Source organism: Megalopta genalis, chromosome 5, assembly GCF_051020955.1.
Source record: "Megalopta genalis isolate 19385.01 chromosome 5, iyMegGena1_principal, whole genome shotgun sequence".
NCBI classification, from domain to species: domain Eukaryota; kingdom Metazoa; phylum Arthropoda; class Insecta; order Hymenoptera; family Halictidae; genus Megalopta; species Megalopta genalis.
In genome coordinates, this window is record NC_135017.1 from 3,553,150 (window position 1) to 3,571,599 (window position 18,450).

The 18,450-nt window shown below is 37.3% G+C and overlaps 1 protein-coding gene and 1 long non-coding RNA gene across 4 annotated transcripts; one reads left to right on the top strand and one right to left on the bottom strand.

The window, feature by feature from the left end:
* Positions 1 to 7,972: 7,972 nt before the first annotated feature.
* LOC117217498 (uncharacterized) lies at positions 7,973 to 16,422 on the bottom strand. Of its 3 annotated transcripts, none has more exons than XM_033465141.2 (5): positions 16,335 to 16,422; positions 14,171 to 14,382; positions 13,298 to 13,370; positions 9,886 to 13,157; positions 7,973 to 8,997 (listed from the first exon to the last, which is right to left on the bottom strand). In XM_033465141.2, the coding sequence occupies exons 2-4, from the start codon at positions 14,303 to 14,305 to the stop codon at positions 10,024 to 10,026; spliced, it is 3,342 nt and encodes a 1,113-aa protein (XP_033321032.2). In that variant the 5' UTR covers positions 14,306 to 14,382; positions 16,335 to 16,422; the 3' UTR covers positions 7,973 to 8,997; positions 9,886 to 10,023. The 3 variants fall into 3 exon arrangements, with proteins under 3 accessions (XP_033321032.2, XP_076378565.1, XP_033321031.2); XM_076522450.1 differs by lacking the exon at positions 16,335 to 16,422 and adding an exon at positions 15,452 to 15,622; XM_033465140.2 differs by lacking the exon at positions 16,335 to 16,422 and adding an exon at positions 15,256 to 15,622.
* A 55-nt stretch (positions 16,423 to 16,477) lies between these two features.
* On the top strand, positions 16,478 to 17,653 carry LOC143259555 (uncharacterized). The gene is made up of 2 exons (XR_013033562.1): positions 16,478 to 16,737; positions 16,802 to 17,653. It is a non-coding gene; the product is annotated as an uncharacterized LOC143259555 (long non-coding RNA).
* Positions 17,654 to 18,450: the final 797 nt, after the last annotated feature.

The window sequence follows — 18,450 nt, forward strand, 5'->3', positions numbered from 1 at the left end:
TATTACCACGGTAACTGTAATTATTTATGTAATTTAGGAATAGTATTATAGTATAATATTATATAATATTATATATATAATATATAGTATAATATTATATAATATTATAAGTTATAATATATAGTGAATAATGTTATATAATATTATAAGTTATAATATTATACGTATTGACAATGAATAAAAAAATAGTTCTCATAAGATCAATACCAAGATTCCTTTATTTTATGACACTGTACCATTCGTGAATACGCCTGTCCCATTCGATGCAACAGAATTGATAAATGGGACGCAACGCACTTCTTAAAAACATTAAAAATAAAATAAGTAGACATCGGAAATTGTAATGTTCGCCCGGTAGATGCCTCACACCGCTGTGCGGGACTCCCGCGCATGCGTCGCCTGCCCCCACTCCTTACGTAGTGACTTTTCGTGACTGTACTGCACAGTCGGTACTTCTACAAAATAAATTATGCACATTAATCACGGAGTGTCGGTTATAGAGTTCAACAGTTCAAAAACGCGCGCCACTATATACAGCTCTGTTTATTCTAAAATATAAGAAATGTAATAAAATGTCTATATAAGAAATGTTAATGTTTATACAATCTAACGCTATTGTCAGATTTCAATAAACATTCTAACGTAATTCATTATACAAATTCTAAAGAGCCTATTTCATGAGAACATTTTTCAAATGTTTCATATTTTTTTCCATACGTTTCATGAAAACTCCACAGAAACAGATATTTTTTAAGATGGAAAATATAAGTTGGTGATAGTGCTGGTACAGTTTATAAACGCTATATAGTTAATTAAACACAGTGGAACGATAAATAGACTAATTATATAGATTATCAAATTTAAACAAATGGTAAGAAACAGCAGGTATAAACAACGTGCAATCAACTGTTCGAGAAATCCCAAAGTATAAGTTTAGAAAATTCACATATTTGTTTCCTTATAAAATCTAACGATTTTGAAAGTAAAAAAAAACACTGTTTTAGTCGAATCAAAGCTAACTATTTAAAAAATTATGACAATTTACACAAATTCGTTTTTCTTAACTATACCAGTAAGCGAAAGGTACCGATCGCGGCAAACACGCAACTAGTATTTTCCAATCATTTTCTTTAGAACTTACAGTGAACCGATGGAGCACTTAAATAGTTTTTCTTCTATCAATATAATATCAAACGTTACATGACAATTTTCTTGTTCAGAATTCTTCTTTGTGCTATTCTGATTATACCCTCGGTAATTGGAATCCTCGGCGTGTCGCGCTTGAAATAGATGCTTATTTCGTACATATAACACGTTCCGAGACATTCGACCCGAGTGGAATCGCAATCGGCTCCGCTGCGGGACGACCGAAACGCCCGGGGTGATTCGGTTAATAAACGATCCGCTGGGAAACGCGGTGAAAAGTTCGAGCGCGGCCGCGTTTGAATAAAGGCGGTATCAGAGAGACGTCTTCGGCGATGTTTGAAAGCGGGTCTACAGAGTGTCGTCGCGGCGACGACGTCGGCCGCCGTCGGGATGTATGGCCGCGGAGGATGGTCAACGGCTGGACAATAACGTGAAAAGGGCCAGGAGAAAGAAACCGGCGAAAGGTGGGGACGGCTCTCATCATCCTCCGCTAATATTTACACGCGCGTTGCACAAAAAGCCGAAAGAACGATCTCGTTTGTGCGGCATGATAAAGATAAGGGAGGGGACCGGAAGTCGGTGTAACCACCGCTTAATGCGCCACTGGATATCCGTCTGTTATCGCGATACACCACCTCTACCACAAAGAAAGCAGCGAATTAACTATACAGGACGACGTTAAGGGCAATGTTTGGACAGGCGAGCCTAAACAACAGGTTTTCCGATTTTTTTTTCGGAATTTCAGCTACGGATTGAAATTGTTCGTCGGTCCCTCTATCGGTGTAATCGATAGACCGCGGATCTGTACGGAAATTCTCATTTTCATAGGTCGTTGAACCAAACAAACAGATTCATCGAGTAAATCTAATTTCATTGCAAATAGGGTATTGGTAAGTGTGGGTATTACTGCGGACGCCCCAAATACTGCTGTATTTTATAAAAGTAATGAAATCTTATATTTTATGATATGTAATCTTCTAAAAATTGAGCTAATAGTAATATTGATAACTTATGACATGCAAGTAATAGCAATCGCAATTTTAATTCATTTATCGACTTTTGATATTTGGAAGTTTATGAAAACGTTGAGTTTTACGAAATACTCGTAATGGCAGCTGTGAACGCTGATTCGAAAGGTATTTATATTTTGGTAATTAATAATAAACTATTCGTTTTAGCGTTATTTTTAGATATAGTAATCGTTACTTTGATAAAAGAAATCGACGTACACTGTCACTGTTATCTATTCTCAAATATTATTTACTAGCACAGTATTTGGCGCATAGTTTTTTACTATGTGCGTACATTACTGTTGTGTTTGACCGAACTGCGTACCATAACCTATACAGTGCAGTTCTTTATGAATCGGTGCGAACACGCTTGATCGTAGAGTACTTATACCTAATTTGTAAAGTGCTACAATGAGAATATCTTGATCCTAGGAATTGTAGCTGTGTGTGCGTACATTTAAAAGAAAATGAGTTATGTCAACCTTGACACGCAGTAATCGGAACATCCGCGGTATTTGGCTCGCAGTAATAGATCTATAACCGCAGTAATATGTGCACACGTATGGTTTCTTTACATTACGCTTTTTAATGAAATTCGTGCTTTCAGAGATCCAATATTTTGAGCTTAGGCGTGGGCGTAGCTCAAGTTGTCAATTGATTGGCGTGAAAGGTCTTATTTTCTCTGTTAAAGTTCGCCTTCATTGAGAAACCGTAGTAATACTTAAACTTACCCTACATATAGCAATAATATTTATCTGAATCTAATTTTATTGCAAGTTATTATACTATAATGTTTAACGATCTAATGTAGTTGCTCCCCGTGTCACGTAAAAGGAAATAAAAAATAAAAAGAATAAAATTAAAAAAAAAAGAAGAGTTTCTTCCATCGGTTGAAGGTAGGTTTATTTATGTTCATTTATACGTTTCTCTGTATTTGAATTATCTAAACTTATACTTTCGGACTTTTTGAACATTTGATTGCATATTGTTTATACGCTTCGCTGTTTAAAATTTATTAATTTATTTATTTTTTACCGCTTATTTAAATTTTATAATCTGTATAATTGGTATATATATTGTTCCATTGTGTCTAGTTAAATATATTGCTTTTATAAACTGTGTCAGCACTGTCGCCAATTTGTATTTTTCATATTAAATAATATCTGTTTCTGTGGAGTTTTCATGGAAAGTATTCAATACATGTTCAAAAAGTTTGAAAAATGTTCTCGTGAAATATCTACTTTAGAATCTATGCAATGAATTATGTTAGAACGTTTATTGAAAAGGATCCCACAAACAGCCCTCAAACTTACTACATAATCTTTTATATAAATATTACAATACTTCGGAACATCATTTTTCTGCAACAGTTATTTAATATTGTCGTAATACTGTTCATCGAATAATATTCACGATGGAGAACATTTTTAGCATCGATGAAAAAAATATTTTTTTATTCCTGTTATAAAACCAAATTTATTTTTATATCGTGGAAGTAGTCTTCCAAGTGAAACTGTTACTTTCAAGGACTTTCCTTTGCCAATCTGAACATGTAATGCGAGAACGTATTTTGAGAAAGTTTCGCAGTTTTAAATAGAATCTATTAACAAATTGCAAAACTTCTTTCCTGCTTAAAAACAGCTTCGAATCTTTTTATTGTATTATTGCATATTATACGTTCTTGATGTACTATTTTGCCTGGTATTCGTGTCCAAAATGACAGATTTCGCTTGTTTTATTCTCCAAAAAATTAATTAGCTACCATGGATAAAGAAATAATTACTTCTTACGAATAAACAGATATTGGTTGTTGTGATTAAACAAATATTGTGCACATTTTGTATATTAAAACTGAGTTATCTTGTATTTGTTCAATGAAAGAAGGTTGAGAACCTCTGCCGTGAAGAAATAAAAATAGACAAAGAACTGTGCACTGTTTTTTAATAAATATAGTATAATATAAATATAAATATAAATTCTTTTCTGGTTGTTAAAATCCTCAAATAGGTTTTATATCGACGCAGGACGCTGATAAATGTTAAAAAATATTAAATTATCTTCTGCTTTTGCAGAATGCAGTATCAAATATGTTGTCATCTCTGTCGTACTAATTTCGACCTCGCGTCAGTAAAACATCGCATTTTTCAACTACGCGGTTCGAATAACGTGCTATTACTGAGATTTTGACTGTTACAAATGTTCCTGCCCTAGGCATTGATCGCCGTATGCGGGTTGTATATCGTGATAAATGTGTTGATGTGAATACAGTTGGACGGTACATATCCATACACAATAGAGCGATGTATACGGGGTGCTCCATTTAAATCTCTCCTCTTAAATATCTACGGAACTCCCAGTGATATCGAAGAGTGTTGGAAACAAATGCAAAATTACTTCGCCAGAAACGAAATTCAACTGAAATAATGTTAACCTAAAAAAAATAAAGCAGTTCGAATATAATAATAATTTCAGAAATAAAATTTCTCACTGATAGAAAAAGTATTAAAATATTTGTACAATTTTATATTCCGTAAATGCTGTTGCGATGATTATATTTTACGCCATTTGAATTTCGTAGGTCCGAGTTATTCTCCGTCCACCGAGTATTATGGCATCACATCTTACTCTCAAAAATGAAAATTTCCCAAAAAGTTGATATTTGATCGATATTGTGCAACTTAGGCTGGTTTCTATTTTAAGATTATGTCAGCAAAAGTATTATGTGTATGTTTGCACTATTTATATAATGATTTATATACGTCAACAAAATTCTTTTCTGCATGACGTCTAAGGAAACACATTTGAATTTTTGATTTTTTTCATTTATTTTCAGTCTTCGTTCTTATGTTACCGTTTGTCTGTATTCGAAAAATGTGAAGATCAAATTTAGCAATGCCTGGTAAATAATTTTCGTTTTTAAGAAGAGGCCACACCGATCAGTCTCCATACACAGACTGAGGATCCGTACAGCATTGCATCTTATGGTCTTTTCTGTGTGCGGGGATGTTAACTGTAAGACCCCCTTACCATTTCTGTGTCGCGCTCAGTGTTACCGACAGTTCAGAAATTTAGGCATTAGCAAGAAGGGAATATCTTACATACTGCATTGCTACTACGAGTGCTGAATATTATTTGAAGGCAATATGTATATGTCGCGACATTTAAATGATGGAAATATTATTCAAGGAACAGACACTACCGAAATATGATATAAAGTGTAATTATAATATTATATAATATTGTGATAACACTATTATAATATTGAATATAATATTATGGACAGTTGTGTTATTATTCCTAATAAGTATATAATTAAAGATGAATATAGGAATAGTCTTAAACATTTATTCACGCAACGTTAATAAATTTATAGACTTTACAGTGCTAGAATTCTTTTTAGACCTTGACGCGTAATAGTTCACGATATCTTAACTTTAATATTTATTTTTATGTATCTTTCATTTTTTATAATATCTTTCGAATAGTGACATTGTTTTGTTATACAATGTAATATCATTTACTATGGAAAAAAGAAATATCAACGAAAAATAGTGACCAATGAGAGGCGAGCTCGGCTGGTGCAATGCGGCTGAGCCAACCAACGGACGAAATCTAGTTTCGTTCATTGACTCGATCGGCTTACGTCAGCTGATCTCGATTCTCATTGGTCATTGGATTTTATTAGTAACTCGTAAACGAAGCCACATATTGCATTTTCGCTAACGAAAAAGTTACTTCAAATGATCTCAGGAACTCCACTTCCCGGAAGTACCATAATTTTGGGACACCCTGTATATGGAATATAGTCGTCTCTCAATTCAAGAGCTTTTTCTTTCCCCAATTCGAGCACCTTTCTATCCCCACCATTTTACTGCGCATCCATCTTCGCGCAATTGCCTTAGAAAGAGAACGGAAGATGATCAAGGGAGACAGTACGAACCCAGCGGGCTCTATGTGTGAGTATCCACACGGATGAAAAACCTAGGCCGTCTCACTTTACCGTGCTTCCGATCTCACTCTTTTTGCGCATCCGTACGTCTGGCGCCACCATCTGAAACACACGGCGCGATATTCGACTTGTACTTTTCGCCTCGTAGGATTCTCGACCACATTTGCCAGCGAGTTTGCGAACGATGCTCAATGCATGTATGCCGTTCAAAAGAAAATATATGTTCGACGACAATACCGAGGCCAAATGTCACAATTTAACGACAATTCGGAGGACACATGCCTCGATTCGACGGAGAACCTTCACTGATTTGAGAGAAAACGAAGTGGGAGTGTTCCTATGTGGTCCGATTCCAGAACGTTCGTCGTCGTACCCCCTCGGAGGTACTCGACTCACGATATACAAATGCACCCCCGGCTGGCTGGCGCCAGCCTGGCGTATGCCTTCAGAAAGGAATATAAAAAATACGTGGGAAGATTCTCCGTACGTTACAGCTGTAACACTGTGGTATACATACAATACGTATAATATGTATTTAAATTTTATAAACGCAATATACGATTGAGAACAAATACATGTACAAATGCAGAAACAACTAAACATATAAAGATGAAAAACAAAGAAAATAATAATAAATACAACATTGTTACATAAAATTATGTTGATTGGTTTGAAAACGAGGTATCTGTTGACGATATATCTGTTGAAATAAATTGTGTAAACGTAGACGTAAATTGGTGATTTGAATGGATGGGTGTTTGAAGACTGTTAGGTATTTTGGTTTTTAATATGACTTATTAATTGTAATACTCCTACTTTGAATTCTACAAGTTTGAAGACTGTTAGGTATATTGGTTTTTAATATGACTTATTAATTGTAATACTCCTACTTTGAATTCTACAAGTACCCCCAAAAATGTCTTGCAATTCGGAAATGGGGAGTTCCTGAAATCATTTGAAATAACTTTTTCCTTATCGAAAATTCAAACCGCAGTTTTGTTTACGAGTTATTAACGAAAGACACTGGACCCGGGCAAAAGACTAGGCAATAAAGTTAGAATTCACAGAGCCGTTATTGGACGGGATCGTCATTGGAACATCTTTGCTATGTTTTTCTTGAAAGCAATTTTACCCCCCACGTACTTGAAAAGCATAGAGTTTTCTAGCCCGTTTAGTTTCTGGGGGACGTCAGAGGTTTCCAGAGAGTCGAACTTCAACATTTTCACTCGCGATAGTTTTCAGTTACATGCGTGGTATACAAATTTTCTTTTGTGGCGGACCAGACATAAAAAGCCACGTCCTCCAAAAGCGGGGTGTGCAGATGCCTTTTCGGGTTTTCCCGACGCAAGGCGTACACACCGCCATAAAACAATAAAAACGTTGGGACACAGCTTCGGACCTTAGGTTCCGGATCACCCCGGTCGGAAAACTTTCGGGAAAGGCCTTCGCCCTTCCCAAGGACTTTCCCTTACCAATTTCAATACGCTCTCCCCAATAAATACGAGGACCTCTCGACCGGGAGACGTTAGTTAGCTAGTTTTCCTCCGACTCTCGACGTGTTCATATTTCTGTCTCATCCGTCACTCGCTTACCTTTACCTTTTACACACTGTACCCCATCGCCTTTTTGTTAGAAATTATATTAAAGTTCTCGTTATATAAAAACCAAAAGAACTCTCTCGGATTATTTTATATAAACCGTCGCAGTAACCCCTGCGACAAACTTTTATGTATTGTTTCTATGCCGGTATTGGCTGATTATTGTTTTTCTGTTATTGTTATTGTTGTTGTCTCATCATTGTTATCATCATCACTATTGGCGAATTAAAAGTTATTACTTGTTACAAGTGCATTGTTAATTTCTGATATCAATCAATACGAAATTTATTTTAAAAAATCATGTTCCTCCGGGTTTACATTAGTTACCCCGGGGGGTTGATATAATTGTATTGCCTTTCTCACGCGTGATAAAAATAGATAAAATGTATTATAAAACAGTATCGGCTAGTAGCAACAAAATAAAATATATGTTTTCAGACTAGATTGGTAAAATTGGTAAATGAAAGTAGAAAGGTAAAATAATACTGACTTATTGGATAAAATGGAGTAGAGCACCATACAATAGAACGTAAAATCAAATAAATTAAGATACAATCAGATATATTAAAAAATAATTATATATATATATAATTATGTATATAATATTATAATATCATTATAAATAATATTACATATATGTATATAATTATATATATATTAAAAAATTACGTTTATATTTACCAAATTTTATTCTTTCTTGTGCGGAAATATTGCAATAAGTGAATACTGAAATAATGCAAAAAGTTTGCATTCACCGCAGTGCATACCTGCATCCATGCATTATCTTTTTTTATTCTATTATGATATTCTTCCGTACGCGTATCCCATAATTCAGCAAATGTTTTTATGATGCTGACGAAAACGTTGGTATCGACTGCGTCCATTTTCTTCAATAACAAAAAAAGAACGATTGCACGTATTGAATGACGATACACATAGTGACGGTACGTCTGCGGTGATGCAGGATTCGCGTCGGTCGAAGAACACGCAAACATGTCGCTTCCTTGCCGCTACAATTTGCGTTGCGTGTGAAGTACATCAAAAAAATCTATGGTCCGCTAAAACGCGGCGTCAGATTGCCGCAAACCGCTCGTCTGCGTTTGTCTATTGCGCCCTTATTTCGATAAACCGCGACTTTGCCGCCGAATTACTGCCGAATTGCCGCCTCGTGTAAATTACTTCATATCAATCATTGTATTGCTAAAACGCGGCAGCACAAACCTGCGGTCGATTGCTTTTTTCGACGGCAACTGGCCGCCAATCGCTCGTCTGAAACCAGCCTTAGAGAGTCAATCTATACGACAAAGTGAAACAAAAATTAAAACAGACGAAATACATAGCATGCGTTTTCAGATTTATCATTCAAATTAAAATTTGCGAAGCAGAATTTATTTATTAAGATGAACCACCATCATTTAGGCATTTCCAATAATCTGTGAAGGAAATGTTTTGAATACAAAGCAAATTATGTTTCCCTCAGAAAAATTAAGGCAAGCCCGACTTTAGTTAAATGACATCATACAGGGTGTCCCAAAATTGTGTTAATTCCGGGAATAAGCTGAACTGGACTTCGAGACCGCTCGTTGGCGTGGCCATCTTGCGCCAGGCAAGCTTGCATCTCATTGGTCAATGTTTTCCATTAAGAACTCGTAAACAAAGCCGCGGATTGCATTTTCTCCGAGGAAAAAGTTACTTCAAATGACGCCAGGAACCCATCATTTCCCGGAAGTATCATAATTTTGGGACATCCTGTATATTTTAGACTTCACATTACCTTAAGATCAGAAATTTGGGCTTGATTAACGGAAGCGATAATGTGGAAAATTATTTGATAATTTCTTAATCGAATTAAATGTTCATAATAAACTAATAAAACTGGTAGACAAATCGAACAGTACAACGATAATGCCGTCTCTGTTGATCGTACATAGGTTTCTGAATTTAAAACCATCTATAGATAATGGATATAGCAAATTGTGAAGCATTCTTCTCAGCTACAACATTGTGAAGTCAATTTTAGAAAGTCAAGGTCACCGAGGTATACATAATTTCTGCACGAAACACTTCTTTGACAGCATGATGGTTATTCCGATTCTGTGCGTCATATATCGCTTCAAACAACATATTTAATCATTGACCTATTATAATTACAGTATTATTAAAAAGATTCACATTTTCTTACTTCATGCCACAATCCCGCCTTCAAAATATTTTGCTTCTCCGATTCTTCCTGCATCTGACACAATACCATGTGGCTCGCTCCTAACGAGACTGTGAAATAGAACTGGAACCATCGCTCAGCTTAGAAACACTTTCTGGGCTAGCTAAGCTCCGCCTGATGACCGACAGTTCTACGATTTGTCAGGTATTCAATTACCCAAGTCACACCAAATATAGGACACCATTTCAAAAGTGAGGTGTCATCATCGTCTTGAGGATTAAAATAGGCGTTTTTCTCTTCCACTAGATACTTAACAATACCAATGTGGCCAGCTTTAACAGCCAAATGCAAAATTGATCTACCCCCATTGTCTCTAGCATTAAAATTGGCCTGCTTATCGTCCACCAGAAACCTAACCATTTCGAAGTGTCCGGCCTTAGCAGCCGTATGTAAAACTGTTCTGCCATCATTGTCTCTAGCTTCAAAATCGAACCCTTTCTCATTTATCAGAAATTTAATCATCTCTAGATTATCTATTCTAGCAGCCATGTGCAAAACTGTTCTGCCATAGTGGTCTTTAACATTAAAATCTACATCTTCGCCCATCAGAAATCTAAGACTGTCCAAGTGACCACACGTAGCAGCCGTATGCAAAACCGTCTGGCCCTCATCGTCTTGAGAATCAAAATCGATCATTGTATCATTCACCAGATATTTAACCAAGCTCAAGTTACCGGAGGCAACAGCCATGTGCAAAACTGTCATGCCAAATTTGCCTTGATTATCAAACTCGACGAATCTGTCATCCACCAGAAATCTAACCGTCTCCAAGTCACCGCATAGAGCAGCCACGTGCAAAACCGTGGTACCATAACAGTCCATGACTTCAACATCGCCACCTCTTTCATCCACCAGAAATCTAATCATCTCCGCGTTACCAGAGATACCAGCCCCGTGCATAACTGACATGTCATAATTGTCTTTAACATTAGGTTCGATCTGTTTCTCATTTATCAGATATTTAACCATCTCCAAGTTACCAGAGCTAGTAGCCCAGTGTAAAATTATCTTTCCGTCCATGTCCGCAGTTTCAAACTCGGCCCCCTTTTCGTTTATCAGAAATTTAACGATCTCCAAATTACCAGACATGGCTGCCATGTGAACGATTGGCTTGCCAAACCTGTCTTGCGCATCGAAATCCATCCCTCTTTCATCCACCAGATATTTAACCGCGTCTATGTTGCCAGATTTAGCAGCTATATGCAAAACTGTTCTGCCGAGATTGTCTATAGCATTAACATCGGCCCCTAATTCCTCCACCAGAAATTGAATCATGTCTAAGCGACGAAATTTAGCAACCGTATGCAAAATTGTCGAGCCCTCATTGTCTTTAGCAGTAAGATCGGCCCCTCTTTCATTTATCAGGAATCTAAGCATCTGATAGTCTTGAATATTAACAGCCACGTGCAAAACTGTCTGGCCAAAATGGTCCCTAATACCAAGATCGATATCTTTTTCATTTATCAGGAATTTAACCAAATTAATATTTCTAGAGTGAACAGCCCAGTGCAACATTGTTTTGCTAGCATCGTCTTTATCATTGCATCCGAGCCTTTTTTCCTTTACCAGATATTTAACCAGCTCCAAGTTGCCAGAGGTAGCAGCCCCGTACAAAATACTTGTGCCATGATCCCTTTCGGCGTCAAGATCGATCAGTTTCTCGTCCAACAGATATTTAACCATTTCCAAGTTTCCAGAATGGGCGGCCCAGTGCACAACCGTTCCGCCGTCATCGGCTATAGCATTGAAATTGACCCCTTTTACATTTCTTAGATATTTAACCATCTCCACGCTACCGGAGACAGCGGCCGCGTGCGAAATTGTCATGCCATATTTGCCACGAGTGTTGGAATCAAACTGTTTATGATTCACCAGAAATTCCACCATTGGCACGTGGCCGGATTTAACAGCCATATGTAAAACTGTTGTGCCTTCGTAGTCCATAGTGTTAACACTGATCTGTTTCTCATTCACCAGAAATTTAACCAGCTCCACGTGACCAGACATCACAGCCCAGTGCAAAATTGTTCTGCCGTAATAGCTCGGAACATACAAATCGGCCCTTACCTCATCTATCAGAAATTTCACCACGCCAATGTTACCACTTACAGCAGCTGTATGCAAAATTGTCATGCCCTCCTCGTGGTCTCTGACATCGATATCGACCTCTTTCCGGTTTACCAGATATTTCAGCAGCTCCAAGTTATTACAGCCGGCAGCACTGTGCAAAACTGACGTGCCTTGCAGGTCTTTAACATTAACATCGGCCCTTGTTTCGTTCAACAAAAACTTGACCATCTCCAAGTTACCGTTGTGAGCAGCCCCGTGCAAAATTGATGTGCCAAATATGTCTTGAACATTCGTGTCGAGCCCTTTTTCCTTGATCAGAAATTTAACCAACTCCAAGTTATCGGAGATGGAGGCGCAGTGCAAAATTGTCCTATTATCATTGTCTCTGACGCGAAAATCGGCCCCTTTCTCATTGATCAGAAATTTGACCATGTTCAACCGACCAGATTTAACAGCCGAATGCAAAACTGTCCTGCCACTCTTGTCTCTAAGATTAAAATCGAGGTCTTTTTCATTTATCAGATATTTAACCATCCTCGAATGTCCCCATTTCGCAGCTTCGTGCAAAACTGTATTGCCGAACATGTCTTGAGCATTAAAATCGACCTGTTTTTCATTTATCAGATATTTAATCATCTCGAAGTTACCAGAGGTAGCAGCCCAGTGCAAGACTGTCCTGTCATCATTGTCTTTAGCATTAAAATCGACCGCTTTTTCATCGATCAGATATTTAATCGTCTCCAAACTACCAGCGACAGCAGACATGTGCAAAACTGTTTTGCCAAATACGTCTTTAGCATTAAAATCGCACTTCTTTTCATCTATCAGATACCTAACCGCGTCCAAATGACCGGTGTAAGCAGCTACATGCAAAACTGTATTGCGAAATCTGTCTGTGACATTTAAATCGACCTGTTTTTCATCCAACAGAAATTTGAGTATGTCCAAGCGACGATTTTCAGCAGCCACATGCGCAACTGACATGCCGTCTCTATTTTTAGCATTAAAATCCATCGATCTTTCATTTATCAGAATTTTAACCAGTTGGAAGTTACCAGTAGTAGTAGCCGCGAACAAGACTTTCACCATCTCGGCCTCCATGTTATCAGAGGTAGCAGCCGAATGCGAAGCTTTCATGCCACCATTGTTTCCAAATTCGACATCTAATGCGGAAAGAAATCTAATTTAATATTCATAATTTTTTTCACGTGGAATATTTAAAACTGTTTTGCCTCTTGTATTTAGGATATTAATTTCTGCTCCATTCTTTAGGAAGTTCAATAAATATACTCAAATAACTAACCAGTCATCAGGCTCTGTGCACGAACGTTAAGTGTATTGTCATCTTCACATTCCATGCTGCTGGTGGACGGTATCTGTCGACATGAATAAACATTATGATTATTTATGAACGCTTAAATCAAGGCGCACCTAATAGAAAAATCCGAAAAAATGTTGAAACCGCAATTCTGTTAATATGTTGTTATTACGAATGTAGAGTAGATGTGCGATTTCTACTTCGGTAAGAAATCTGCGTTTTTTGAAGTTCTTCATTTCTTAAAACCAGGATCATCGACTCAAATGTCTGCACAAATTCTCAACCATGAATCTCGACAGCCGTGACGTGCCCCGTTTTTCTTACAATTAATGCGTGCATTTAAAAAGCTAAACAAAGCTATATACAGAGGGTGTCCCAAAATTATACAATAGTATTTCCGGAAAGTGTGGGCTTCCTGAGGTTATTTGAAGCAACTTTTTCTTCAGCCAAAATGCAATCCGTGGCTTTGTATGCGAATTATTAACGAAAAACACTGACCAATGAGAGGCGAGCACCGGCTGGCGCGAGGCGGTCCAGTCGACGAGCGCGCGAAGTCGCAGTTCCGCTCATTGGCTCGACCGACTCGCGCCAGCTGATCTCGCCTCTCATTGTTCACTGTTTTTCATGAATAACTCGTAAACGAAGCCGCGAATTGTATTTTCGCTAAGGAAAAAGTTACTTCAAATGACCTCAGGAACCTTCCATTTCTGGATTACGAGACATTTCTGAGACACCCCGTATAGGTGCGCGCTCTGAAAACGAGGCGCCACTGATGACTGGTTAAGAAAAAATTTCCAATCAAATCCACAATTTTTACCACTACGAAGAAAATAACTGTGCATCGCCTGGACTTTTTACCTCGGTTGAAAATACACTGGGATAAACTGCGGTTCTCTTATCTCTTATAGGTTCTTTTTCAACATCTTCATCAGATTCATCTTCTCCCTTCAACATTATTTTGAGCTTCTTTCGGGCGCTCTCCATTCCTTCCATTTTTTATGAAACGAAAAGTCGGTTACTTTGCGTCGAAGTTCCTACAATATCAGTGATCCCGTGTACCAAAACTAGTCCTGTAAACATAAAAATGGTTTGAATTTACGTTTATAGTACAAGTCAAGAATGCAGACTCCCCCCTCAAACTGGTAAACCAGGATCCCGCGAAACTAGATATCACGTGCACGAACGCGCACCCCCGCCATCAGTCTTAGTCGAATCTTGTTATAATATCAGATATAATAATTTGTTATAACAATTTCGTATGACTTTAAAAGTATGAAAATACGGTAAATTTCGTTCTCGTCGGATATTGTCTTAAAATCGACACCCGCGCGTATACCGTGTCGTGAAATCGAGTACGTTACACACACAGTTCACATAATTATTGTTGAGCCATTTAACTTTGATCTACCGCGCATTTCTCATTGCGCCAAGACCGTCAACTTGGAATCCATTAAATATTAAATATTTTAAACAATTGTAAAATCCCGAACTATTTTAGCAATATACTATACTTTAGTATCGATGTATATCGAGTTTGAATTAATTTATTAATATATCCCCATCGATTTCAGTTGCTGGCAATAGCCACATCGATACAATATCGGCAATATATATATGCAGGGTGTCCCAAAATTATGGGAGATCATTCGAAGTAACTTTTTCCTTTACAAAAATTGTTTTCGAGGCATCGCTAATGACTCGTAAACAAGCCGCGGATTGCATTTTCGCTTAGGAAAAAGTTACTTCAAATATCTCAGGAATATCTCAAAAGTACCATAATTTTGGGATACCCTGTATGATATAATATCGAATACGATCTTTGTTTCTAGTAACGTTCCGATACACAGTCAAGCATTTGACTACGAAAGCTGGCCGAAATAATTTTGTTTGTTTTTATGAGAACACAGGTACATATTTAAGAATGAAACAATGACATTATTTACCAAAATTTCGCGAAAAACTGCACAAGATAGAAAATGTAGAAATGAATTAGTTTTTATTTATATGTATATATATTATGTGTTCGAGATTATATTATTTCACTTCAAATCTTTGTTTGTTACTATGGATTTAAACGAGGCGGGTTCTGTAGGAGGTTCGTTTAAATAATCTATTCACAATATTGATTATAATAATCACTTTAGACATTGGATATTTCACAATTGACTTCTGCACGTGCTCGTGGCACAACGGTTTCTACAAGAAGGACGCAAGTACACTTTGAAACAACAAACACTCTCGCCGCCAGGCACACGCACATAGGCGCACACATCGCACATTCGAGGGTACGAAAAGCCTAAGTCATAACACGTCTCAAGTAGGAACCACCGAATGGGTGGTCAAACGTACAAATTATAAATGTGTGTGTGTGTGTGTGTGTGTGCGTGCGTGTGCGCGCGCGCGTGTGTGTGTGCAGTATGGTAATAACTTTTATTACCATATTACATTACTAATAAGATAAGTGCGAATGTATCGTTGTGTGAACGTGGCAAATAAGTGTAATTAGGACACACCAATCGATATTCGCATCGAGCGGAATCCAATTTTTTTAAATTATAATGACTTTTCCTATTTTTATCTGGTTTTTAATCCAAAGTCATTATATTAGAATTTCAGATAATACAAATCAGATGAATAAATTAGGGATATCATTGATATATTCTGTAACAATTTTTGCTCTTAGATATTCAATTTATATTATTATAATATTTAGGGGTTGTTGCGACGGCAATACCGAAGATCGAACGTCCCTGGCCATCCCTTGAGCAATTAAGCGATATACCTGCGACACTAAAAAATGCACCCAAACGAAAATACCCTTCGACCCGACGAACGGACAACACGACTCATAATTTCCATATTTCCCAAAACGGAAAATTTACAACCCGAACTTTCGAACAGTTTCCCACTCCTCAAGTTCCTTCCGACACACCCATCTCCAATCAAAAACGCTTCATTTCCTCCACCAAAACCCACCATACACCAATCAACAAAAAAACCGAGGCGACAAGCGAAAAGGCACCTAGAACGTTAGACAGAATCGTTAGAACCACCAGAACTGTTAGAACTCGTAGAACTCTAAGAACGCAGATAACGCATCGCTAAGACCATAGCTGTAATATTATTAAAGTGTACGTAAAGGCAACCAGCGACTTCATTAAACTTAATTCCATTTGGAAACATCGCGCACATACAGGGGTCATAGATAATCATAATATTTATTGATGTCGACAGATGCCGGCCGGTAAGCAAGATAGTATGTGAAGATAACAATATGCTTAACAGATTAGGGCATCAGTATAATTTAGTATGTAAACACAGGCTGTGGAATGGTTAGAGCTATTTTCTTTCAAAGAAATTGAAAACTGTCTAAGGAATGGAGTAGAAATTAATATTCTAGATACACACACACACACACACATGAGGTAAAGTTTTAAACGTGCACGTAAGAAAAATTATGAGTATTAATTAGATTTCTTTGTGCATTAGGTTGTAAGACAGCATTAGATGTCGATTTTGAAGCTGGAGACAATGATGGCATGTCAATTTTGCATACGGCTGCTAACTCTGGCAACTTGGGCACGGTTAAATAACCCTTTTATCGCGTCCGTGTCGTAAATCTTGTCGACGTAAACTCCACGTGTTTGTTCTTTCACGATGGAACATACAGAATGACTCTCTAAGGTCGGCTTCAGTGGAGCGATCGGTAGCCATTCGCCGCCGAAAAGATAATCGACTGCAGGTTTGTGCTGCCACACACGTTTTAGCAATACAATGATTGATATGAAGTAATTTACACGAGGCGGCAATTCGGCGGCAAAGTCGCGGTTTAGCAAAACAAAGGCGCAAAAGACAAATGCAGACGAGCGATTTGCGGCGATCTGACGCCACATTTTAGCGGAACATGCATTTTTTTGATATACTTCACACGCAACGCAAATTGTAGCGGCAAGGAAGCGACATGTTTGCGAGTTCTTCGACCGAAGTGAATCCTGCTTCGCCGCAAACGTACCATTGTTCATATTCGATTGTATATTGTACATACAATCGTTCTTCTTCTGTCATTCAAGAAAATGGATGCAGTCGATACCGACGTTTTGATCAGCACCATAAAAACATTTTCTAAATTATGAGACACGCGTGCGGAAGAATATCATAATGGTATAAAAAAAGATAATGCATGGATGCAGGTATGCGGTGAATGCAAATTTTTTGAATATTTCCGCACAAGAAAGAATAAAATTTGGTAAATATGAACTTTATTTTTTAATATATATATATATATATATATATAATTATATACATGTATATGATATTATTTATAATATATTTTTTAATATACCTGATTGTATTTTAATTCATTCGATTTTACGTTCTATTGTATGGTACTCTATGCCATTTTATCCAATAAGCCAGTATTATTTTACTATTCTACTTTCATTTACCAATTTTACCAATCTAGTCTGAAAACATATATTTTATTTTGTTACCATTAGCCGATACTGTTTTATAATACATTTTATCTATTTTAGCGCATGTGAAAAGCGATACAATTGTATTTACTCCCGGGTAATTAAAGTAAACCCAGGGAACATGATTTGTTAAAATAAATATCGTATTGCTAGTATCAGAAATTAACAATGCATTTGTATCACGTGATAGGCTTTAATTCCCCAACAGTGATGACAATAATAATTACAACAACGCCAATAACAATAACAGAAAAACAATCATCATTCCGATACCGGCGTAGAAACAATACATAAAAGAAAATTTGAATACTTCTCTCCGCAACTGAAAACCATCGCGGATGAAAATGTCGAAGTAAGTCGTTCGACTTTCTGGAAACCTCTGACCGTTTCCGTGAACATGCTAATGATGTTCCCCAAAAACTAAACGGGCCAGAAAATCCTATGCTTTTCAAAAACGTGGGGGGAGGGGGATCCTTGCCAAGAAAAACATAGCAAAGATGTTCCGGTGACGATCGAGGCTTCGGCAATTCGAATTCGATCGCCCATGGTGTGCTTCACGAAAAAGGGAATGTATCGTACGCAATATCATCTTTCCCACGCTTAGAATGATACGTCACACTATGCCCCTTCCAGTGACTAACGCACGGATCAAAATAAAAAGAAAAG

Bases quoted from the DNA above. Each gene is read 5' to 3' on its own strand.
- LOC117217498 (XM_033465141.2), bottom strand. From the start codon at position 14,305: ATGGAAGGAATGGAGAGCGCCCGAAAGAAGCTCAAAATAATGTTGAAG. The intron at 13,371-14,170 runs GTAAAAAGTCCA...TCATGTCGACAG, and splicing joins CCAGTGTATTTTCAACCGAG to ATACCGTCCACCAGCAGCAT. The intron at 13,158-13,297 runs GTTAGTTATTTG...TTTCCGCATTAG, and splicing joins TGCACAGAGCCTGATGACTG to ATGTCGAATTTGGAAACAAT.